The sequence below is a fragment of the Pimephales promelas genome, chromosome 8 (genome assembly GCF_988280905.1).
Source record: "Pimephales promelas chromosome 8, fPimPro1.hap1.1, whole genome shotgun sequence".
NCBI classification, from domain to species: Eukaryota; Metazoa; Chordata; class Actinopteri; order Cypriniformes; family Leuciscidae; genus Pimephales; species Pimephales promelas.
In genome coordinates this window covers 30,419,726-30,444,740 of record NC_142776.1, presented here as the reverse complement: position 1 = coordinate 30,444,740, position 25,015 = coordinate 30,419,726, and the positions used below count along the sequence as shown (strand labels likewise).

The 25,015-nt window shown below is 39.6% G+C and overlaps 1 protein-coding gene across 1 annotated transcript in view; it reads right to left on the bottom strand.

The window, feature by feature from the left end:
- Positions 1–11,654: 11,654 nt before the first annotated feature.
- sema3fa (sema domain, immunoglobulin domain (Ig), short basic domain, secreted, (semaphorin) 3Fa) overlaps positions 11,655–25,015 on the bottom strand; it is a 44,191-nt gene continuing 30,830 nt past the window's right edge. Inside the window, exons 7-19 of the mRNA XM_039689454.2 lie at positions 24,158–24,251; positions 23,905–24,024; positions 23,141–23,280; positions 21,887–22,001; positions 18,811–18,880; positions 17,929–18,073; positions 17,620–17,842; positions 17,249–17,337; positions 16,967–17,008; positions 15,745–15,902; positions 15,185–15,252; positions 14,951–15,084; positions 11,655–13,430 (exon numbers count right to left, since the gene is read on the bottom strand). Coding sequence (XP_039545388.1) covers positions 13,008–13,430; positions 14,951–15,084; positions 15,185–15,252; positions 15,745–15,902; positions 16,967–17,008; positions 17,249–17,337; positions 17,620–17,842; positions 17,929–18,073; positions 18,811–18,880; positions 21,887–22,001; positions 23,141–23,280; positions 23,905–24,024; positions 24,158–24,251 — 1,821 coding nt within the window. The 3' untranslated portion in view covers positions 11,655–13,007. The remainder of the gene's footprint in view (positions 13,431–14,950; positions 15,085–15,184; positions 15,253–15,744; positions 15,903–16,966; positions 17,009–17,248; positions 17,338–17,619; positions 17,843–17,928; positions 18,074–18,810; positions 18,881–21,886; positions 22,002–23,140; positions 23,281–23,904; positions 24,025–24,157; positions 24,252–25,015) is intronic.

Here is a 25,015-nt window from a genome sequence, read left to right as displayed (position 1 = left end):
CCTCCATTTTTGCACTCAGGTCTAAGTCTCATGGCCCTCTATCAGAATCCAGAGTTTTGGGAAGATTGGAGAAACTTAATTTTTCGCCCAAAAAAAAAACGTAAGGGGTACCACTGTCGTTTTTTTTTTCTGGCCGGATTTTTGAGTTTCGATATCTCAGCTCTGGAAGAGGCTAGAGCCTCCATTTTTGCACTCAGGTCTAAGTCTCATGGCCCTCTATCAGAATCCAGAGTTTTGGGAAGATTGGAGAAACTTAATTTTTCGCCCGAAAAAAAAAAACGTAAGGGGTACCACTGTCGTTTTTTTTTTTCGGGCCGAATTTTTGAGTTTCGATATCTCAGCTCTGGAAGGGGCTAGAGCCTCCATTTTTGCACTCAGATCTAAGTCTCATGGCCCTCTATCAGAATCCAGAGTTTTGGGAAGATTGGAGAAACTTAATTTTTCGCCCAAAAAAAAAAAATTGTAAGGGGTACCACTGTCGTTTTTTTTCGGGCCGAATTTTTGAGTTTCGATATCTCAGCTCTGGAAGGGGCTAGAGCCTCCATTTTTGCACTCAGGTCTAAGTCTCATGGCCCTCTATCAGAATCCAGAGTTTTGGGAAGATTGGAGAAACTTAATTTTTCGCCCAAAAAAAAAAACGTAAGGGGTACCATTGTCGTTTTTTTTTCGGGACGAATTTTTGAGTTTCGATATCTCAGCTCTGGAAGGGGCTAGAGCCTCCATTTTTGCACTCAGGTCTAAGTCTCATGGCCCTCTATCAGAATCCAGAGTTTTGGGAAGATTGGAGAAACTTAATTTTTCGCCCAAATAAAAAAAAACGTAAGGGGTACCACTGTCGTTTTTTTTTTCGGGCCCAATTTTTGAGTTTCGATATCTCAGCTCTGGAAGGGGCTAGAGCCTCCATTTTTGCACTCAGGTCTAAGTCTCATGGCACTCTATCAGAATCCAGAGTTTTGGGAAGATTGGAGAAACTTAATTTTTCGCCTAAAAAAAAAAACGTAAGGGGTACCACTGTCGTTTTTTTTTCGGGACGAATTTTTGAGTTTCGATATCTCGGCTCTGGAAGGGGCTAGAGCCTCCATTTTTGCACTCAGGTCTAAGTCTCATGGCCCTCTGTCAGAATCCAGAGTTTTGGGAAGATTGGAGAAATTTAATTTTTCGCCCAAAAAAAAAAACGTAAGGGGTACCACTGTCATTTTTTTTTTCGGCCCGAATTTTTGAGTTTCGATATCTCAGCTCTGGAAGGGGCTAGAGCCTCCATTTTTGCACTCAGGTCTAAGTCTCATGGCCCTCTATCAGAATCCAGAGTTTTGGGAAGATTGGAGAAACTTAATTTTTCGCCCAAAAAAAAAAACGTAAGGGGTACCACTGTCGTTTTTTTTTTCTGGCCGGATTTTTGAGTTTCGATATCTCAGCTCTGGAAGAGGCTAGAGCCTCCATTTTTGCACTCAGGTCTAAGTCTCATGGCCCTCTATCAGAATCCAGAGTTTTGGGAAGATTGGAGAAACTTAATTTTTCGCCCAAAAAAAAAAACGTAAGGGGTACCACTGTCGTTTTTTTTTCGGGCCGAATTTTTGAGTTTCGATATCTCAGCTCTGGAAGGGGCTAGAGCCTCCATTTTTGCACTCAGGTCTAAGTCTCATGGCCCTCTATCAGAATCCAGAGTTTTGGGAAGATTGGAGAAACTTAATTTTTTGCCCAAAAAAAAAAAAAAACGTAAGGGGTACCACTGTCGTTTTTTTTTTCGGGCCGAATTTTTGAGTTTCGATATCTCAGCTCTGGAAGGGGCTAGAGCCTCCATTTTTGCACTCAGGTCTAAGTCTCATGGCCCTCTATCAGAATCCAGAGTTTTGGGAAGATTGGAGAAACTTAATTTTTCGCCCAAAAAAAAAAACGTAAGGGGTACCACTGTCGTTTTTTTTTCGGGCCCAATTTTTGAGTTTCGATATCTCAGCTCTGGAAGGGGCTAGAGCCTCCATTTTTGCACTCAGGTCTAAGTCTCATGGCCCTCTATCAGAATCCAGAGTTTTGGGAAGATTGGAGAAACGTAATTTTTCGCCCGAAAAAAAAAAAACGTAAGGGGTACCACTGTCGTTTTTTTTTTTCGGGACGAATTTTTGAGTTTCGATATCTCAGCCCTGGAAGGGGCTAGAGCCTCCATTTTTGCACTCAGGTCTAAGTCTCATGGCCCTCTATCAGAATCCAGAGTTTTGGGAAGATTGGAGAAACTTAATTTTTCGCCAAAAAAAAAAACGTAAGGGGTACCACTGTCGTTTTTTTTTCGGGCCCAATTTTTGAGTTTCGATATCTCAGCTCTGGAAGGGGCTAGAGCCTCCATTTTTGCACTCAGGTCTAAGTCTCATGGCCCTCTATCAGAATCCAGAGTTTTGGGAAGATTGGAGAAACTTAATTTTTCGCCCCAAAAAAAAAAAGTAAGGGGTACCACTGTCGTTTTTTTTTCGGGCCGAATTTTTGAGTTTCGATATCTCAGCTCTGGAAGAGGCTAGAGCCTCCATTTTTGCACTCAGGTCTAAGTCTCATGGACCTCTATCAGATTCCAGAGTTTTGGGAAGATTGGAGAAACTTAATTTTTCGCCCAAAAAAAAAAACGTAAGGGGTACCACTGTCGTTTTTTTTTCGGGCCGAATTTTTGAGTTTCGATATCTCAGCTCTGGAAGGGGCTAGAGCCTTCATTTTTGCACTCAGGTCTAAGTCTCATGGCCCTCTATCAGATTCCAGAGTTTTGGGAAGATTGGAGAAACTTAATTTTTCGCCCAAAAAAAAAAAACGTAAGGGGTACCACTGTCGTTTTTTTTTCGGGACGAATTTTTGAGTTTCGATATCTCAGCTCTGGAAGGGGCTAGAGCCTCCATTTTTGCACTCAGGTCTAAGTCTCATGGCCCTCTATCAGAATCCAGAGTTTTGGGAAGATTGGAGAAACTTAATTTTTCGCCAAAAAAAAAAAAACGTAAGGGGTACCACTGTCGTTTTTTTTTTTCGGGCCCAATTTTTGAGTTTCGATATCTCAGCTCTGGAAGGGGCTAGAGCCTCCATTTTTGCACTCAGGTCTAAGTCTCATGGCCCTCTATCAGAATCCAGAGTTTTGGGAAGATTGGAGAAACGTAATTTTTCGCCCGAAAAAAAAAACGTAAGGGGTACCACTGTCGTTTTTTTTTTTCGGGACGAATTTTTGAGTTTCGATATCTCAGCTCTGGAAGGGGCTAGAGCGTCCATTTTTGCACTCAGGTCTAAGTCTCATGGCCCTCTATCAGAATCCAGAGTTTTGGGAAGATTGGAGAAACTTAATTTTTCGCCCGAAAAAAAAAACGTAAGGGGTACCACTGTCGTTTTTTTTTTTCGGGACGAATTTTTGAGTTTCGATATCTCAGCTCTGGAAGGGGCTAGAGCCTCCATTTTTGCACTCAGGTCTAAGTCTCATGGCCCTCTATCAGAATCCAGAGTTTTGGGAAGATTGGAGAAACTTAATTTTTCGCCCAAAAAAAAAAACGTAAGGGGTACCACTGTCGTTTTTTTTTTCGGGCCGAATTTTTGAGTTTCGATATCTCAGCTCTGGAAGGGGCTAGAGCCTCCATTTTTGCACTCAGGTCTAAGTCTCATGGCCCTCTATCAGAATCCAGAGTTTTGGGAAGATTGGAGAAACTTAATTTTTCGCCCAAAAAAAAAAAAAACGTAAGGGGTACCACTGTCGTTTTTTTTTCGGGCCGAATTTTTGAGTTTCGATATCTCAGCTCTGGAAGGGGCTAGAGCCTCCATTTTTGCACTCAGGTCTAAGTCTCATGGCCCTCTATCAGAATCCAGAGTTTTGGGAAGATTGGAGAAACTTAATTTTTCGCCCAAAAAAAAAAAACGTAAGGGGTACCACTGTCGTTTTTTTTTCGGGCCCAATTTTTGAGTTTCGATATCTCAGCTCTGGAAGGGGCTAGAGCCTCCATTTTTGCACTCAGGTCTTAGTCTCATGGCCCTCTATCAGAATCCAGAGTTTTGGGAAGATTGGAGAAACTTAATTTTTCGCCCGAAAAAAAAAAAACGTAAGGGGTACCACTGTCGTTTTTTTTTTCGGGACGAATTTTTGAGTTTCGATATCTCAGCTCTGGAAGGGGCTAGAGCCTCCATTTTTGCACTCAGGTCTAAGTCTCATGGCCCTCTATCAGAATCCAGAGTTTTGGGAAGATTGGAGAAACTTAATTTTTCGCCCCAAAAAAAAAACGTAAGGGGTACCACTGTCGTTTTTTTTTCGGGACGAATTTTTGAGTTTCGATATCTCAGCTCTGGAAGGGGCTAGAGCCTCCATTTTTGCACTCAGGTCTAAGTCTCATGGCCCTCTATCAGAATCCAGAGTTTTGGGAAGATTGGAGAAATTTAATTTTTCGCCCAAAAAAAAAAACGTAAGGGGTACCACTGTCATTTTTTTTTCGGCCCGAATTTTTGAGTTTCGATATCTCAGCTCTGGAAGGGGCTAGAGCCTCCATTTTTGCACTCAGGTCTAAGTCTCATGGCCCTCTATCAGAATCCAGAGTTTTGGGAAGATTGGAGAAACTTAATTTTTCGCCCAAAAAAAAAACGTAAGGGGTACCACTGTCGTTTTTTTTTTCTGGCCGGATTTTTGAGTTTCGATATCTCAGCTCTGGAAGAGGCTAGAGCCTCCATTTTTGCACTCAGGTCTAAGTCTCATGGCCCTCTATCAGAATCCAGAGTTTTGGGAAGATTGGAGAAACTTAATTTTTCGCCCAAAAAAAAAAAACGTAAGGGGTACCACTGTCGTTTTTTTTTTCGGGCCGAATTTTTGAGTTTCGATATCTCAGCTCTGGAAGGGGCTAGAGCCTCCATTTTTGCACTCAGGTCTAAGTCTCATGGCCCTCTATCAGAATCCAGAGTTTTGGGAAGATTGGAGAAACTTAATTTTTCGCCCAAAAAAAAAAACGTAAGGGGTACCACTGTCGTTTTTTTTTCGGGCCCAATTTTTGAGTTTCGATATCTCAGCTCTGGAAGGGGCTAGAGCCTCCATTTTTGCACTCAGGTCTAAGTCTCATGGCCCTCTATCAGAATCCAGAGTTTTGGGAAGATTGGAGAAACTTAATTTTTCGCCCAAAAAAAAAACCGTAAGGGGTACCACTGTTGTTGTTTTTTTCTGGCCGGATTTTTGAGTTTCGATATCTCAGCTCTGGAAGAGGCTAGAGCCTCCATTTTTGCACTCAGGTCTAAGTCCCATGGCCCTCTATCAGAATCCAGAGTTTTGGGAAGATTGGAGAAACTTAATTTTTCGCCCGAAAAAAAAAAACGTAAGGGGTACCACTGTCGTTTTTTTTTCGGGACGAATTTTTGAGTTTCGATATCTCAGCTCTGGAAGGGGCTAGAGCCTCCATTTTTGCACTCAGGTCTAAGTCTCATGGCCCTCTATCAGAATCCAGAGTTTTGGGAAGATTGGAGAAACTTAATTTTTCGCCCGAAAAAAAAAAACTTAAGGGGTACCACTGTCGTTTTTTTTTTTTCGGGCCGAATTTTTGAGTTTCGATATCTCAGCTCTGGAAGGGGCTAGAGCCTCCATTTTTGCACTCAGGTCTAAGTCTCATGGCACTCTATCAGAATCCAGAGTTTTGGGAAGATTGGAGAAACTTAATTTTTCGCCCAAAAAAAAAAAATTGTAAGGGGTACCACTGTCGTTTTTTTTCGGGCCGAATTTTTGAGTTTCGATATCTCAGCTCTGGAAGGGGCTAGAGCCTCCATTTTTGCACTCAGGTCTAAGTCTCATGGCCCTCTATCAGAATCCAGAGTTTTGGGAAGATTGGAGAAACTTAATTTTTCGCCCAAATAAAAAAAAACGTAAGGGGTACCACTGTCGTTTTTTTTTTCGGGCCCAATTTTTGAGTTTCGATATCTCAGCTCTGGAAGGGGCTAGAGCCTCCATTTTTGCACTCAGGTCTAAGTCTCATGGCACTCTATCAGAATCCAGAGTTTTGGGAAGATTGGATAAACTTAATTTTTCGCCTAAAAAAAAAAAACGTAAGGGGTACCACTGTCGTTTTTTTTTCGGGACGAATTTTTGAGTTTCGATATCTCGGCTCTGGAAGGGGCTAGAGCCTCCATTTTTGCACTCAGGTCTAAGTCTCATGGCCCTCTGTCAGAATCCAGAGTTTTGGGAAGATTGGAGAAATTTAATTTTTCGCCCAAAAAAAAAAACGTAAGGGGTACCACTGTCATTTTTTTTTTCGGCCCGAATTTTTGAGTTTCGATATCTCAGCTCTGGAAGGGGCTAGAGCCTCCATTTTTGCACTCAGGTCTAAGTCTCATGGCCCTCTATCAGAATCCAGAGTTTTGGGAAGATTGGAGAAACTTAATTTTTCGCCCAAAAAAAAAAACGTAAGGGGTACCACTGTCGTTTTTTTTTTCTGGCCGGATTTTTGAGTTTCGATATCTCAGCTCTGGAAGAGGCTAGAGCCTCCATTTTTGCACTCAGGTCTAAGTCTCATGGCCCTCTATCAGAATCCAGAGTTTTGGGAAGATTGGAGAAACTTAATTTTTCGCCCAAAAAAAAAAACGTAAGGGGTACCACTGTCGTTTTTTTTTCGGGCCGAATTTTTGAGTTTCGATATCTCAGCTCTGGAAGGGGCTAGAGCCTCCATTTTTGCACTCAGGTCTAAGTCTCATGGCCCTCTATCAGAATCCAGAGTTTTGGGAAGATTGGAGAAACTTAATTTTTTGCCCAAAAAAAAAAAAAACGTAAGGGGTACCACTGTCGTTTTTTTTTTCGGGCCGAATTTTTGAGTTTCGATATCTCAGCTCTGGAAGGGGCTAGAGCCTCCATTTTTGCACTCAGGTCTAAGTCTCATGGCCCTCTATCAGAATCCAGAGTTTTGGGAAGATTGGAGAAACTTAATTTTTCGCCCAAAAAAAAAAACGTAAGGGGTACCACTGTCGTTTTTTTTTCGGGCCCAATTTTTGAGTTTCGATATCTCAGCTCTGGAAGGGGCTAGAGCCTCCATTTTTGCACTCAGGTCTAAGTCTCATGGCCCTCTATCAGAATCCAGAGTTTTGGGAAGATTGGAGAAACGTAATTTTTCGCCCGAAAAAAAAAAACGTAAGGGGTACCACTGTCGTTTTTTTTTTTCGGGACGAATTTTTGAGTTTCGATATCTCAGCCCTGGAAGGGGCTAGAGCCTCCATTTTTGCACTCAGGTCTAAGTCTCATGGCCCTCTATCAGAATCCAGAGTTTTGGGAAGATTGGAGAAACTTAATTTTTCGCCAAAAAAAAAAACGTAAGGGGTACCACTGTCGTTTTTTTTTCGGGCCCAATTTTTGAGTTTCGATATCTCAGCTCTGGAAGGGGCTAGAGCCTCCATTTTTGCACTCAGGTCTAAGTCTCATGGCCCTCTATCAGAATCCAGAGTTTTGGGAAGATTGGAGAAACTTAATTTTTCGCCCCAAAAAAAAAAAGTAAGGGGTACCACTGTCGTTTTTTTTTCGGGCCGAATTTTTGAGTTTCGATATCTCAGCTCTGGAAGGGGCTAGAGCCTCCATTTTTGCACTCAGGTCTAAGTCTCATGGACCTCTATCAGATTCCAGAGTTTTGGGAAGATTGGAGAAACTTAATTTTTCGCCCAAAAAAAAAAACGTAAGGGGTACCACTGTCGTTTTTTTTCCGGGCCGAATTTTTGAGTTTCGATATCTCAGCTCTGGAAGGGGCTAGAGCCTTCATTTTTGCACTCAGGTCTAAGTCTCATGGCCCTCTATCAGATTCCAGAGTTTTGGGAAGATTGGAGAAACTTAATTTTTCGCCCAAAAAAAAAAAACGTAAGGGGTACCACTGTCGTTTTTTTTTCGGGACGAATTTTTGAGTTTCGATATCTCAGCTCTGGAAGGGGCTAGAGCCTCCATTTTTGCACTCAGGTCTAAGTCTCATGGCCCTCTATCAGAATCCAGAGTTTTGGGAAGATTGGAGAAACTTAATTTTTCGCCAAAAAAAAAAAAACGTAAGGGGTACCACTGTCGTTTTTTTTTTTCGGGCCCAATTTTTGAGTTTCGATATCTCAGCTCTGGAAGGGGCTAGAGCCTCCATTTTTGCACTCAGGTCTAAGTCTCATGGCCCTCTATCAGAATCCAGAGTTTTGGGAAGATTGGAGAAACGTAATTTTTCGCCCGAAAAAAAAAACGTAAGGGGTACCACTGTCGTTTTTTTTTTTCGGGACGAATTTTTGAGTTTCGATATCTCAGCTCTGGAAGGGGCTAGAGCGTCCATTTTTGCACTCAGGTCTAAGTCTCATGGCCCTCTATCAGAATCCAGAGTTTTGGGAAGATTGGAGAAACTTAATTTTTCGCCCGAAAAAAAAAACGTAAGGAGTACCACTGTCGTTTTTTTTTTCGGGCCCAATTTTTGAGTTTCGATATCTCAGCTCTGGAAGGGGCTAGAGCCTCCATTTTTGCACTCAGGTCTAAGTCTCATGGCCCTCTATCAGAATCCAGAGTTTTGGGAAGATTGGAGAAACTTAATTTTTCGCCCAAAAAAAAAAAACGTAAGGAGTACCACTGTCGTTTTTTTTTTCGGGCCCAATTTTTGAGTTTCGATATCTCAGCTCTGGAAGGGGCTAGAGCCTCCATTTTTGCACTCAGGTCTAAGTCTCATGGCCCTCTATCAGAATCCAGAGTTTTGGGAAGATTGGAGAAACTTAATTTTTCGCCCAAAAAAAAAAAAACGTAAGGGGTACCACTGTCGTTTTTTTTTTCTGACCGAATTTTTGAGTTTCGATATCTCAGCTCTGGAAGGGGCTAGAGCCTCCATTTTTGCACTCAGGTCTAAGTCTCATGGCCCTCTATCAGAATCCAGAGTTTTGAGAAGATTGGAGAAACTTCATTTATCGCCCGAAAAAAAAAAAACTAAAGGGGTACCACTGTCGTTTTTTTTTTTTCGGGTCGAAATTTTGAGTTTCTATATCTCAGCTCTGGAAGGCTCTAGATCCTCCATTTTTGCACTCAGGTTTAAGTCTCATGACCCTCTATCAGAATCCAGAGTTTTGAAAAGATTGGAGAAACTTAATTTTTCGCCCAAAAAAACAAAAAACAAAAGGGGTACCACTGTCGTTTTTTTTCGTGTCGAAATTTTGAGTTTCGATATCTCCGCTCTGGAAGGGTCTAGAGCCTCCATTTTTGCACTCAGGTTTAAATCTCATGGCCCTCTATCAGAATCCAGAGATTTGAGAAGATTGGAGAAACTTCATTTTTCGCCCGAAAAAAAAAAAACTAAAGGGGTACCACTGTCGTTTTTTTTTTCGGGTCGAAATTTTGAGTTTCGATATCTCAGCTCTGGAAGGCTCTAGAGCCTCCATTTTTGCACTCAGGTTTAAGTCTCATGACCCTCTATCAGAATCCAGAGTTTTGAAAAGATTGGAGAAACTTAATTTTTCGCCCGAAAAAAAAACCGAAAGGGGTACCACTGTCGTTTTTTTTTTCGGGTCGAAATTTTGAGTTTCGATATCTCAGCTCTGGAAGGGTCTAGAGCCTCCATTTTTGCACTCAGGTTTAAATCTCATGGCCCTCTATCAGAATCCAGAGTTTTGAGAAGATTGGAGAAACTTAATTTTTCGCCCGAAAAAAAAAAACGAAAGGGGTACCACTGTCGTTTTTTTTTCGGGTCGAACTTTTGAGTTTCGATATCTAAGCTCTGGAAGGGTCTAGAGCCTCAATTCTTGCACTCAGGTTTAAATCTCATGGCCCTCTATCAGAATCCAGTGTTTTGAGTAGATTGGAGAAACTTAATTTTTCGCCCGAAAAAACAAAACAAAAGGGGTACCACTGTCGTTTTTTTTGGGTCAAATTTTTGAGTTTCAATATCTCAGCTCTGGAAGGGTCTAGAGCCTCCATTTTTGCATTCAGGTTTAAATCTCATGGCCCTCTATCAGAATCCAGAGTTTTGAGAAGATTGGAGAAACTTCATTTTTCGCCCGAAAAAAAAAACAAAACGAAAGGGGTACCACTGTCGTTTTTTTTTTCGGGTCGAAATTTTGAGTTTCGATATCTCAGCTCTGGAAGGGTCTAGAGCCTCAATTTTTGCACTCAGGTTTAAATCTCATGGCCCTCTATCAGAATCCAGAGTTTTGAGAAGATTGGAGAAACTTCATTTTTCGCCCGAAAAAAAAAAAAACTAAAGGGGTACCACTGTCGTTTTTTTTTTTTTCGATTATGATAGAGGGCCATGAGACTTCGACCTGAGTGCAAAAATGGAGGCTCTAGGCCCTTCCAGAGCTGAGATATTGAGATTTTTATAATGGCATAAATGCTACTTTGGATCTCAATATCTCAGCTCTGGAAGGGTGTAGAGACTCCATTTTTCCACTCAAGTCTAATTCTCATGGCCCTCTATAAGAATCCAGAGATTTGAGAAGATTGGAGAAACTTATTTTTTCGCACCAAAAAAAAACAAAAAAAAAAAAACGAAAGGGGTACCACTGTCGTTTTTTTGGGGGGTTGAAATTTTGAGTTTCTCTGATTTTCTTGAAACTCTGGATTCTGATAGAGGGCCATGAGACTTCGACCTGAGTGCAAAAATGGAGGCTCTAGACCCTTCCAGAGCTGAGATATTGAGATTTTTATAATGGCATAAATGTTACGTGGGATCTCAATATCTCAGCTCTGGAAGGGTCTAGAGACTCCATTTTTGCACTCAGGTCTAATTCTCATGGCCCTCTATCAGAATCCAGAGTTTTGAACTCCCTAAATGTTCTAAACTCCCCACCAACACCATTAGTATAATACTACTATTATTGCTAAGGTGTTCAGTAATTGTTATTACAGCACACAGCGCATCTTGTTCAAATTCGGATCGGCTCGAACAGAAACGCACTAGGCATACTGAAATATATTCAAGCACTTCAAGAAATATTATTACTTTGACTAGTGATAGGAGATGCTAAACGGCTAACATTGCCAATGCCGACCGGCAGCATGAGCAAGTTGTCAAACTGATAAAAAGCTATTTATATAACACGTCACACCATAAAAGTATAAATAAATGTTTACCTGTTCAACAAAAATCATCCGTGTCAGCGTCGGTTTTCAGTCCCAGATCTCCCTGAAGCTTCCTCCAACAGTCAATGGTGGACCCTATATTTATCCTACTTGGAGTCCTCTGTTTTTTTAATCTTTGCTCTTTCCTCTACAGACTTTCTCTTTCGTCCAAACTTTACAGTAGGGGCAAACAGGGTCCGCTAGCTGCTGTCGTTTATATTTTTATCCATTGCTGATCTGACGCTACTTAGCTAACTGTTAGCTACCATTCACTGTCTGTCAGCTGCTTGCTCGCGCTAGGAGGGGGCGGGGTCGGGTGCGGTTGGGTTGCCAGGCGCGAGTGCCAGGCGGAGTTTCAAGTGGAGCGGGCGATTGGATGAGGGCAGTTGACCAATGTAAGCTGTCTGGCCGGACAACTTACATTGGTCAACTTCTCTGTGGCTGTACAGCCAATAGAGTGAATGGATTTTTTTCAATCTTCATTGTACTATATAACCATAACCAGCAAACGAGGATATTAATAATGAACAATCTTTGAAATTGTATACCATAGCTTTAATCGACTTTTGTGTAAAGTGAAGAAGCTATTGCTTTTTTAACAACGAAAGGTTCACATAGTTAAACCCAGTAACCTAAATTTGTTATAAAATATATAACTTTAATTAGTCAACGACAAAGATGGAAAATGAAACAAATAAAAAATACATTACGATAACGTTACCTGTTTATAACATCTAATTCTGGATCTTTTTCACATTAGAATATTCTAAGAAAGACAAAACATAGGACAAACCACAGTGATGAGTAATGTCTTACAAATGAAAGAATTATTTTTTTTTACAACAACAATTTCACACAGCCTGTTTGCTGTGTTTTGAGAAAACACAACAGAGGCGAAATACACACATCAGGTAATTGTGCTTGATTCCATCACTAGTTCGGCAAAGTTGTCTGTCTTCAGAAAACAGTCTCTCTCTTCATCTCTCGATTCATTGTCAAAGACCATACAGCAACAAATCCAGAATTCGACTACATATCTGTACAGTACAAATACAGTTCATGCAAACTCAAACAAGTTTAGTTCCAAATGATTTAACGCCTCCAAATGATCACCTACATTTTTTTTGTTTTGTTTTTGTTTTTACATAAAATGTCTGGAGAGTTATACATTTAATATTCGCTTGAAAACAAAACAAAACAATGCTTTAAACAACTCTGCTCTGCAAAGAGATGGACAGGTTTTGAACCCCCAACTTTTTGAGATTCTTTGCGTGCAATAGTACATATTTATATAAATGAAAAGAACAAAACAAAATGTGATGTACATACTGTACAGGAGGCTGTAATTAATAATAAACCAAATATATAACGCACAGAAACGACTTTATATTTAACACACATTATTAGCATAGCAAAATATGGAAGATCAAGAAGATTAAAAGATGAGTGATAGTGTTTCTCAAGGAAAGTCTTTTGGGAGGTCACAGAACACTCAAATAGACGTGAAAATTCCTTTATCCGCACATCTGCAGAATGAGAAGAACACGTGCTCTGCTAAAAGAGTCAACGGCTTCTGACACAGTCCCATCATAGCTCTGGTATCCAAACATCAAGCGCAGTCAAACTGTCCGTCAGGAGTTTCAAATGTCCAACTATCCTGTTAGTGGTATGTACACAAAGTTTTATAACAGTCGCACGGTGTTTTATGACGTGAATACCGTTGTAATAAATATATTGGAAGGGAAGTACAATGATAACAAAATATTTGCACAGATCTATACACAAAACTTTTTTTTTTGCTCTATTTCCATACAAAGATATCCACAGAATCCAACTATGTACAGCCTACAATAAATACTATGCATTTTCAAAAAAACGTACTGTTTATTTTCTCCTCGGCCATAATGGTTGTGGGTACATGTTGAATATTTCGTGTGTAATGGCGGTCGACCTCAAGTCTAGCAGGGACCTCAAGTCTTGTTTTCCCCTCTCATGTCTCAGCCATGCTGCTCTGCTCCTGGTGGTGTCTCCTGTTCCTTGGCTTCCGTAGGTCCTTCTGTACTTCCTTGAGGTCCTTCTTCTTGTGTTGGTCGTCCCCCATCTGCCAGTAGTCTTGGCAGTACTGGTTGATGAGGCCCATCTCTGGTTGGCTGAGGATGGTCAGCAGGTCTTTGTACTGCTCTGCACTGGGCGTCCAGGTGCTGGACTGGAGAGGCGGTGTGACGGGAGCGCTGGATTCCGCCTGGATGCTGTTTATGGTGCGGGCGGAAAGAACCACGAGCTGAAGCTTGACCAGCGTGTGCTTGAAGTTCTTCTCGGTGGAGGTGCACTGGTACACCCCTCCGTCAGACAGCTGGAGAGAGCGCAGGAGGAGACCCTGCTCCGTGCGAACGACACGCCCGTCACAGCGGATCTGAAATACATGGGTTGGTGGAAAATATGAACTAAGATTTTAGGTTCTAGATTTTAGGTTAAAAGTGAATTCTCTAGACTCATTGTCAAAGACCATTCAGCAACATCATTTGACCAATACAGTTCAAGGGTTAGTTCACCCAAAAATTAAAATTAAGTCATTAATTACTCACCCCCATGAGTACCAACATGTAACAACCCCGTAAGACCTTCGTTCATCTTAGGAACACAAATGAAGATATTTTTGATTACATTTGAGAGGTGGATCACTGCTTCATAGGCTGCCTAAGGGATCGAAACTTGACGGCCCAGAAAGTCATTGAAGAAAATGTGTAAATATTCCATGTGACCACAGTGGCTCAAGTATAAGTTTATCAAGCGGCGAGAATACTTTTTGTGGGAACAAACGAACAAAAATAACGACTTTATTCGACTATTCCTTTTCTTCCTTGTAAGCCTGAGACGAGGGTTCAAGAGATTTCCACGACGCATGCGCGAGAATTGCGATCTCCTTCAACTACTTCAGTTCTCGCGTATGCGTTGTCGTGTATAATAATAAATGTATGACAACACTGCAATAAATGTATAATTACATTGTAATAAATGTATAATAACACTGCAATACATTTATAATTACATTGTAACAAATGTATAATTACATTGTAAAAAATGTATATTAACACTCATGTAAAAAAATAATAATGCGTCATGGAAATCTCTTGAGCTCTCGTCTCAGGCCCAGAAGGAAGAAAAGGAATAGTCGAATAAAGTCGTTATTTTTATTTTATTTTTTATTTTTTTGCAAAAAAAGTATTCTCGACGCTTGATAAACTTATAGTTGAGCCACTGTAGTCACGTGGAATATTTAAACATTTCCTTCAATGACTTTCTGGGCCGTCAAGTTTCAATCCCTTAGGGTGCCTATGTAGCAGTGATCCACCTCTCAAATTTAATAAAAAATATCTTCATTTGTTTTCCGAAGATGAACGAAGGTCTTACGGGGTTGGTACAGCATGGGGGTAAGTAATTAATGACTTAATTTTCATTTTTGGGGGAACTAACCCTTTCATGCAAACTCAAAAGCTAGTTCCAAATGATTTTATGCTTCCAAATGAATCACCTATTAAATCGCTTGCTTGGACGAAATGTGAAATAATTTTTCGGATGGATTCCAAAATGCCACGATCGCTGTTCACTATGATGAGGAATTGTTTGTCGCTAATGCGCTTTGGTCTGAGTGCTGTCATGATCCGTTGGCTTACATAAAAATAATGTTGGTTTTGTGGCCGGTTGTCACCACCATATTCAACTGAAATGCACAATTGTGTGATGATGCAATTTATGTGTAATGATGATTTGGATGCGATTACTTTTTGTTCAATTTGGGTGATAACTCTGGGTAAGATTCACGTTTCGCCACTGACTTCAGTAAATAACATCTCAATAAATAAATGCATGATTAAAATGACACAACATTTATTCTAACAATGATGGTATAACGAGACATTATGCCACACATACCTCTCTCCTTCTATCACTGTTCTCTTTCTGGAAATGCCACTTGATTGACACATGAGGAGATCTGGCCTGGCACTCCAGGAAGGCTGTGCTTCCCTCTACTCCGTACTGTACGGTCTCCAACGTGTTCTTATTAGCTGGCAGGAATTAAAACAAAATATCTAAAACAATAACCAAAATCAAAAGATTTATTTGACTTCTTCCAAAGTGGTTTTACTCATCAATATCATTCCTCACCATTGGAATTGTAGCCCCTGCACTGTCTTATAGGGTTGCCATACTTCACATCTTGTCTCCGACTCCGCCTACAAGATTTAAACCACCAATAGCAAATAAAGAAATTAATTTAAACAAATCTCATGGTGAGTTCAAGTCCTCCTGGGAAGTTTGCATTTACGATGTGGGAAGTCGTGTTTATGACGTCAGCAAGATGGTGGGGTACCTTATCTTAATTAAGGTTTTTAAAACTCACAAAGAATTGCGCATCAGGTGTGCTTTGCTGTTTTATGTTTTTAATCCATTTATGAAGTCACTAAAAACTTTGTTACATACAATATTGTTATATTACAGAGCTATTACATTTTGTGCAAACAATTTGCTTTTTTTTGTCGTAAATAAAAAAGCCTGAAAATGTGCTGCTAAATACCAATAAGTATTGTGGTATTCTGCTTGGTTTCTTCCCAACTCGTAAATTAAACTCGTAAATATGATCTTTCTGACATGACTTGAACGCATCATTATATTGACTCGTATTTTAAATACAATGATGTGATGATAAAGACACATGCAGCTCTCACCGTTTTTGGTTTGCAGAGTAGCGAGAGCAGGACTTTCCATCCCAGGCACAGTAAGGGTCTCTGGCCAAGCAGCAGTCAGCGCACGCCTCTCCGTACACATCACACCTGTGCAGAGCCAGATGAGTGACACCTGCTGCTGAACTTACATATAGCTGTTGCTACACACACACAGAGAGAAAAACAGGAAAATAAAAGTTACTTTCATTCAAAATACATCAAGTGATTCCAAGAAACCCAGGATGAAGAATGTTCCTCATTTGTAACTAACTTTAAATAAAGGATCTGCTAAATGACAATGCAATGTAAATATTCTGTTTTGAACTATATTTAAAGGAGTAGTTCACTTTTGAAAATTTTTGCTGATAATTTACTCACCCCCATGTCATCCAAGATGTCCATGTCATTCTTTCTTCAGTCGAAAAGAAATTAAGGTTTTTGATGAAAACATTCCAGCATTTTTTCCCTGTAATGCACTTCAGTGGGAACCAAACGGTTCAAGGTCCAAAAGACACTTTCAGTACAAACTGCAAACTAGGGTCTTATCAAGCGAAACGATCGCTCATTTAATAAACAAATAACAAAGTTTAAGGTTTATAAGCTCAAATGCTCGGCTTGCTCAGTTCTGTGATGCGTGTTTGTGACTCTATTGTTCGAACTCGTTCATCAAAATGAACAAATCTTTCTTTTTCCGAGTCATTTGGTTCATTCAACGAACAAAACGAATGAACTGACTCCGAAAAAGATTAGTTCATTTTGATGAACGAATTCGAACAGGAGATTCACGAACGTTCATCACAGAACAGAGCAAGGCGAGCATTTGAGCTTATAAAACTTAAACTTTGTTATTTTTATTTTTTTTTAAATGAGTGATCGTTTCGCTTGATAAGACCCTTATTCATCGTCTGGAATCGTTTAAAGCCCTTTGAACAGTTTGCAGTTTGCATTGAAACTGTCTTTTGGACCATGAACCGTTTGGTTCCCATTGAAGTCCATTATATGGAGGAAAAATGCTGGAATGTTTTCATCAAAAACCTTAATTTCTTTTCGACTGAAGAAAGAAAGACATGAACATCTTGGATGACATAGGTGTAAGTAAATTATCAGCAAAAGTTTTTTGAAAAGTGAACTACTCCTTTAATATTATTAACAAATTTACTGTTAATATTTCAGAATTCGTATTCGTTAAGTTTTGAATTCTAAATGAATTTGTTGTGCAGCTTACCCGTTTTGGGGAAATCTTCATAGTAATGATTGGAGTTGGAACCTGTAATATGAAAATAATTATATTTTTATCCAATATAATAGTATAAGATAAAGGGGTGATTTCGGGTTGATTGGGACAGTTTTTCTAAATCATCTTACTGGCAAAAAGTGTCCCAATCATCCTGAATTCACCATATAACACAATATTAGACATTTTTAATTTTATAAAATATAATATAACAAATATAAATATAAAACACAAAGTTTCAAAAATGGAAGTGTAATGGAAAGAGGATCTTACTCTAAAGACCTCCACTTCCTCCAGAACCAGCTCTTCAGTCTGCAAATCATCTCTGGGCAGGACAATAACTTTCTGAATGGTTCCTCTATCTGTAAATGACCAAAAGAGAGGAAATGACCAATTCTTTTGGACTGAATAAAGAATAAGGTGTCAATGACTAGTTCACTACTGCATTTCTAGATCTAAAGCAGCTTTATTGTGTACAAAAATGTTAAAATTACCCATGTTACACATTAGGTTGTTTGGAAGTAAACAATGATTTAGAATTAGAAACATTTTCATTGTGGTCTCCACAGTATGTATAGGCTACTGTAAATATAACTATATAACTCAACAAGCCATCTGAATGTGTAGATGGGTAGTAAGTTCACCTGTTCCTAAGAAAAGAACTTCATAGTTGCCATCAGCTGCAGCCACTTGGTCCACTGTGATGGTGGTGAACTCATAATCCACATTGGTACGGACCACTAGGGGGCGCTTATGGACTGGATATACAGAATTAAACATGGTGGGATGGTTGCGCATGAAGTTGATAACCTCATCAGGGTAATCTTTAGTAGACTTCATCTTGGGGGTGAATGTCCCTCCTGGACACTGTGATTAGAAAGATAACATCAAATGTATATCAGCTTCTAAGAATTTCAAACATTATTATTCTAAATGTTACTTGTGACACTTACTGTTCCTGGTCGGGGGTAAGGGATTTTACCCTGGTAGGCAACCCACTGGTAATTTGGCCCTTCCTTATGAGCGAAAGGTCCATTAAAGACCATGCGGACATCAGCCATTGAATACACACATACTGCTGAACCTTTGAATACAGACCTAGAGATGTAGAAAGACAAAGATTGATGTGTTGAGAAGATTTTCACTTTTGACAGCTCTGTATTTCATAGAATAGATGTTAAATGAGTCGGGAATGCCGGATTGAGAGAGGCAGAGGAGAGAGAACCAGAGACAAAGGGACAGATAGAGCTGTGAAATCACTAGCAGTTGATGGAGAGAGTATCCACTACTATCACCAACAATGGTACTTTGGGGTTTAAAGAGCTCAGACATAGCCTGAGGGTTTCGCTGATTTAATCTACAGCTAGACTGTGAATTGTTATAACACACACAGTCTTGTGTATTTACACTGGATGATTAGAATGTGAACCTCATCTAAAATGTTGACAGCTTCCTCTGAGGCCATTGTATAATATTTTAGCGTGTACGAATATCCTCTCATAACTGCATCTGATAGTGGTGGTATTATGTAGATAAGTCCTTATGAGAATATCACATCTCAGATTCGCAGAAAAGCTTCTTCCTTTGTGCTGTTAGAGGACGTGTACTACTGTCTGTGAAGCCTGCCAAACACTTGTTATTCAGTATGTTAGAGACAGTCTTCGGCAGTGGAGAAATGGGGGTGTTGCCCCGTGGGCAACTGGAGTGTGAATATGAAAGCAAATCTATTCAAGCTCCTTTGCCAATCTGATAAGTGGCCTGATTAGTAAGAGGCATCGAGGAGAAGTGAGGATTGGATCTCATATTTTGGGAGAGACCGTTGTGAACTTACGCACCCAGATACGGAGAAGACGCCGTAAATGACGGGATTCTTGATGTCTTGGGTTTTCTGGATGTACACGTCCCCTGAAAGGAAGATTGAATTACTTTAGTTCCTGGATTTAAAATTCACCTACTTCTGAAGTGTGTTGACATTAAAAAAGTTAATTCGTTTGAGTATGTAGTGAGACAGTGAGCAGGTAATGGGACATATGATTGCATCTAGATACCACAGATTCCTTTGATGCATAGCACCTTGAAACATTCAGCATCTAGCCTAATTCATTATTAGTTGTTTTTGAATATAACCAAACATTCTTACTACCTGACTGATATCACTGAAATAGGTTTCCTTAGAAAATTGCATTAGTCTCTGTGACAGCTATAGGCTAACTGATAGCAATTTTAACTGTTTTGCTAATTTCTGCTATCAGCCCCTTTGAGTTTTTAAAATTTTAAATCTGCTATGGCAGCTTCGTTATTGCCTTCCTCACTACTTTTGTACGGAAAAAGTAAAACAAAAAACAGTCACAAACTCTCAGCCCGTAAATATGAAAATATTCATAAATATTTTCGCTGAAAATATTCAGCTCGTTCTCATCCCAAGGCGTCATACACTGACGCTTTTGCCAATGCGTAGACATCTAACACACATGGCACCCTTTAGTGTCAATATGAGACGCAGATATAAATAAGCCAGAAGGCGCCTCCTAGTGGTCTAACCCTAACCCAGACCTAAACCGACCCATAACCGAAGTGTGTTGGTGTGTTGTCCATATTGATGCTAAAGGGCAAAAGCGTCAGTATATGACGCCTTGGGATGAGAATGCGTTGAAATATTAGCACACTGAAAATTCACTGGAAATTGAATGCCGTTTAGGCACCTCTTTCATGCTGTTTTCTATGGAGCCTCAAAAGGTGGTAGAAAAAATTAGATGTGAGAAAAAAATATATTTTATTGCATTTGGCAGTCTTATGCAAACCTGAGAAACTTAGCGCTTGCAAAACATTTGTAATTGAAATAATATGAGGTGAGTGAAAAAAACTATATTTCTTATATTTAATTCCTGAGAGAATGAAAAGGCTTTGCAAACAAATGCAAAGTTTCTTGGGGGGAATGAAATACTTTTGCTAAAGAACCCACAAGTATTGAAATGTGCTGTTCTTTTTCCTCATATCTCTTTTTTATCCACTTAGGGGTTCTGTACTTTTCAATGTACTATCATTTTTGACACACTAATTCCAATTTTGAGCTTTATTTATGGTCCCGTATTGCAACAATAGCTACACCAAAGTCACAAGTTTGGGGGCGGGACTTCTTGTTTTTCCTGAACAATGGAACATTGTCAGAAATTGTCTGACAATCTTTTGTCAGCAAATTGTCAGAAAAACCTGTTTGAAAACATTCATTACTTTTGTAGCTCAATTTAACACTGAAACACTGAAATTACTGTGGCTTAATGTCAGCAAAGTGTGCAAAAAGTCAGACGTCTGTGAGTGCATGTGGGAAGACAATCAAATCTATCTCAGTTCAATTACATCACACAAAATACTTTGCATTGAGAGGACAATCCCTCCTCTGTCTTTGTCTCGGTTTTTGATGTTCTCCCGCTTGTTTCGACACAAATCAACTGTTCCACAAAGGACCAGTGATGGTATGCTAGCCAAAATGAGAAAGATGGAACAAGGCCAGAGGGAGAAACGGTATAATGGGCAGAGTGGGACCGTTCTTTTGGGGGTTCACCATAAGAGCAGTTTCTTGAGGGACATTGTAAGGGGGATGAGAGATGAAAAAGAAGGAAACGTTTAAAACGTATGGAGGCTGAGTGGTAAAAGAATAGACAGATGTCCCATCAAAAACAGAAAGAAGATGACCTCAGATGGATAGTCACGGCTAAACGGACTAAGTAATCAAGCGCTGAGGGAAAATCCCACACTACAGCGGACAAATCTCGCTCTAGCCAAGCCACAAAAAACAACCCATAAAACCTCACTGGCCCTCTGAGGATAAGGGAAAACATCCATGCAGTCAAAAACTCCACTGACAAGTTCATTCCTCAAACACAGTGACCGAGGGAGGGTGAATGCCCAACCAGAGTGAGAAAGAGAGGGCAGAGACGGGGAAAGGAGTCCTGAGGGTACCCTGTGTGCTGTTACAGGGGCTGGGAAATGAAGCGCATAGAACGGTCGCTTACTCAATTTATGCACGTTGCAAAAGCAATAAAATTCCAGCATTCATGCGCTTACATTCATTTGCCTCTTAAGAGTGGCTGAAGCTGTTACAGCTGGTTTATCAGCCAATCCTCTTCAGTCCTGTCAATCAAACTATCCCACAACGGGAAAGACTTCATTTTGTGTAAGCCAGTTAAGACTTACATGTATGCGTTACTTCACACATGTGCACATAAATGCACAATCATGTACAGTATGTAGCATAATGACAAACCACAAAAATAAGAAATGTTTATATTAAGACAACTTTTTATCCTCAATAAAGCTCTACAGAAACTACTCAGAACTGCTTGCCACTTTATATTTCTCACAGGCCCTTGTGGCATCTCACGCTAAAGCACAAGTGCTAGACGCTGCACATACAGGAAAGAGAGGAAATTACTTTTTCCAAGTTATACCCTCTGGAGACACATATCCATTGAACCATCAGACATGAACGGTTTCCACAAATGAGTTTTATCATGCCCTATCCTGAAATAAGAGGCCTCTTATTTCAGCAAGTATACCGTGAACATGAACAGAACTGATTATAATGTGCCTTCGGTGAACACCTCACTGTATACGTGGAGTCAATCAAATGTTAAAGCTGTTTTATTTTGTAATACAAGACATGTCCATAGAAACAAAACAGCAGAAAATGTCCTAAAGGTAAATTAATTAAGACAAAGATTTATCAAATATTTAGTAGAATAGTTGAATTGTCCACTTGGACTGCTTGTATTTAATTTAAAATATCCTGTTAGAAATAATCAAATGCAAGCAGTCCAAAAAAAAAAAAAAAGATCTGAAATCATAAAGATCAACTATGTAAAATATTCAACACCAGTCTCAGGAAATGACTTAGCAAAAAGAGAGACTTACGGAGCTCATCAAAATGTGTCTCAATGCCATCAGAGCCGGTCACAGAGCAGATGAGCCGAGCCTTCAGGAAAGTACTCCACTTATTTACCAGACAGCAGTGTCCTCCATCATCATTCTGTAGAGGAAGTGAGGTCATGTTAGCTATAAAGAATCACTTAGACACCACACAGATTCTAGCTGTAAAATTTGATATGATGGACACCTTGACACCCGTATCTGTGAAATAGAGACATTTCTTAACATCAGTATCTGTCCCTCTCTCTGGGCTATTTCTGTGGGTTTGTATTAACTGGCTGTGACTAGGTTGTAAACATTGGCTTTGAGCACTGCGCAGCCCCATCTGCTATGGACAGCAGCCAACTTCAATAATGAGACGCAGCGATGCCCGATGACCAGCCGCCAGCAGCTACCCACTTATTACAAACATGCTTCTTTGATTCACATTAAAACAGCAAAAAATAACCAAGAAACAAGCGGTTGCTCACGTAGGAGGCATTGGACAATGATGGAACTGAGGACAGAATCTGACAATCCTGTAGGACATGATTTATGTTCAGCATAGGAATATCCAATAATTGAAAAATGTATAGTGAATACATTCAAAAGAATATTGAATGGGAATACGTTTATTCACATTTAGTCATTTATGTGACTTGCTTTCTTCGGTTGAACATTTTGAAAAAAATTACTTTTCTGTGCAGTTACAAATTTGGAGTCTTCTGAAGCCATATGAAAGCTTTGTGTAAGGAAGACCGAAACTTAAAAATAAAGAAATATGATATTGACAGACCACCCCACCCCCAATTCTCTTTGGCGTGTTCGAGATGTAGAAATTTCCCATGTGAATGAGTCATACTCGAGTCAGTTATTTACAATGAAGTTTACAAAAACCAATCTAACTAATTTGTTCTTGAAGAAGAGTAATCCTGTTATTGAGCTCAACTCACTGACTCAATTATTTGGATGCTCTTACTGGAAGGTGATGATTATCAAAGAAAAATGACTGTTATTCACACAATGCTATTGCATATTGTGGCAATGTGCCATGTTGTGATGGTTTCATAGTTATTTTTGAAGACTTAAACGCTCCAGTCCTCATTCTTTATAACTGCATGGAAAAGTGCAAGCACATTCTTTAAAATTGTGTATAATTGAAGAAAGAAAGTCTGAAGGCAAATAATTGAACTATTCCAATAAGGATATACAGTATATGTTGCACTGTAATAAAAGACAAAGGTTAAGAAAATGTCACACCAAACAAATTCTGCCAATCCTGGATTGAGCCATGGGAGTCTGACCCATCTCAGAGGCTTTCTCACGGAAGAAGAAATACAGCTTGTCGTCATTCTTTTCTGCACTATCAGGGATGAGCTGAGCATGGACGAATGTTGGATCTGAAGGAAAAAGAAAAAAAGGGATAGGAAGGGGAAAAAACAGCAAAAGAGATAAATCATAGATGGAGCAAAAGGCAAAGAGGGGAAAAAAGAAGAGCAAAGAGATGATATTAGATAACATTTAATAAAAAAGTGCAACTAATGCAAAGTGTATGATGACCTCTCTCACTGTAAGTCTACCCTCTCATTCACTATACTGAACAGTCTGAAAAGTTTTCTTTGAAGCCTGTGATGATTACAGTAAACACTAGTGGCCAAAAAGGCATAACTAAAGTAAAAAATCTGTGCCAAAGAGTCACATGTAATTCAAGAAAAAACCCAGTCTAGATGGAACAATCTATGGTTTATATTTATAAGAAAATAAATATAATTTTCTTTAAAAAAAAAACAACTAGTGAAATTCTTGCAGGGCATCTTGATAAAGGTCAAGGATTGAGCTTAACTAAGCAGTAATTGCTTGAGGGAAATGTTTTTTTTTTTTTTTTACCAAGTTTATTAAAAATGAGGTTGGTGTGCAGGAGGTAGGATGAAGGATCAGTGTTGAATATTCATATCTGGCACATTCTCCACCAAACAAAGAACTTTTCTTGGTGGTACGCCATGGTTCAAACATTTTGTGCATACCGTGGAGCCAGCGGGAGTTATACTGGTCGGTCCTCATGGCTGTGTGTTTGCCCAATGTGCGAAAGATGGCCGAGTCTGTTCCCATAAAATCAATGTAGACGCCGGCGTACAGCTGGCCATCTGCCAAAATGGAGTGAGCATAAGGGAGATAAAGAGAAGTAGACCGATTAACTTGAGAAAAATGAGCTCATCTAAGTCTGAAACAAAAGAAATGATGCTTTGTATAAGTACGATGACAAAGAGAGGTACGTACTTATCAAAGCTGAGACGCTGTTTAGTTTGGGGTCGTAGGGGCATTTCCCTTTCCCAGAATCTACTTTACCAGGCTCCAGTCGGAAAATGTATTCCTGGAATGGGGAGAGCATGAAGGCTTCATTAACGAGAGCACAATTGATCACATTAGATAAGCAGTATTGATTCTCTTTCCAATGTTTGAGAGTGTGTGAAGGTATAGCCAGGAAGTGAAATGTGGACAGGTTCTCTGGGATAAATGGAAAAATAACTAGTAGGGGCTTTAATAAAACTGAAATATGGTTTAGGTAACCTATTGCGTGTGTGATTTTTTTTAATGTTGGCGTCTTACATATTGTCTAATGCCAACACCAATACATTGCCATTTGACAAAAGGGAGCAGGTGAAAAACTGCCCAGAAGAAAGAAATTAATGGCACAATCCAAAGTTTCCAAGGTTCTTGGTAGTTGCCAAAGAAAATTTTCAGTTTCTCACAATCAGCTTCTCAACATTCGGATATAAAACTGTCTATATGGCTTCTTTGGGTTAGTGACAATTATTCAATTCTGGTATTTAGGAAAACATGATCTTGCTTTATGCTAAAAGCTTCACTCCATGCAGTTTGCATGCTAGCTACAGTCAAAAAGAAGCAAAAAAAGTTTTTTAAGTATGGTTACGGCTGTGTTTGCATCAAATATGTAGCCTAAAGCAAGTGGAAATGTCTAATATGAATTAAAATCTAAGCAGAGATGTAGAAGGACATCTACAACATGCCGTTAAAAATATATCAGCAATTCAGCAGATTCAAGTCTTAACGAAGGACTTGTTTTGGATAATATACAAATATTTTTTGGATCCTTTGTAAGATTTACATGCATAC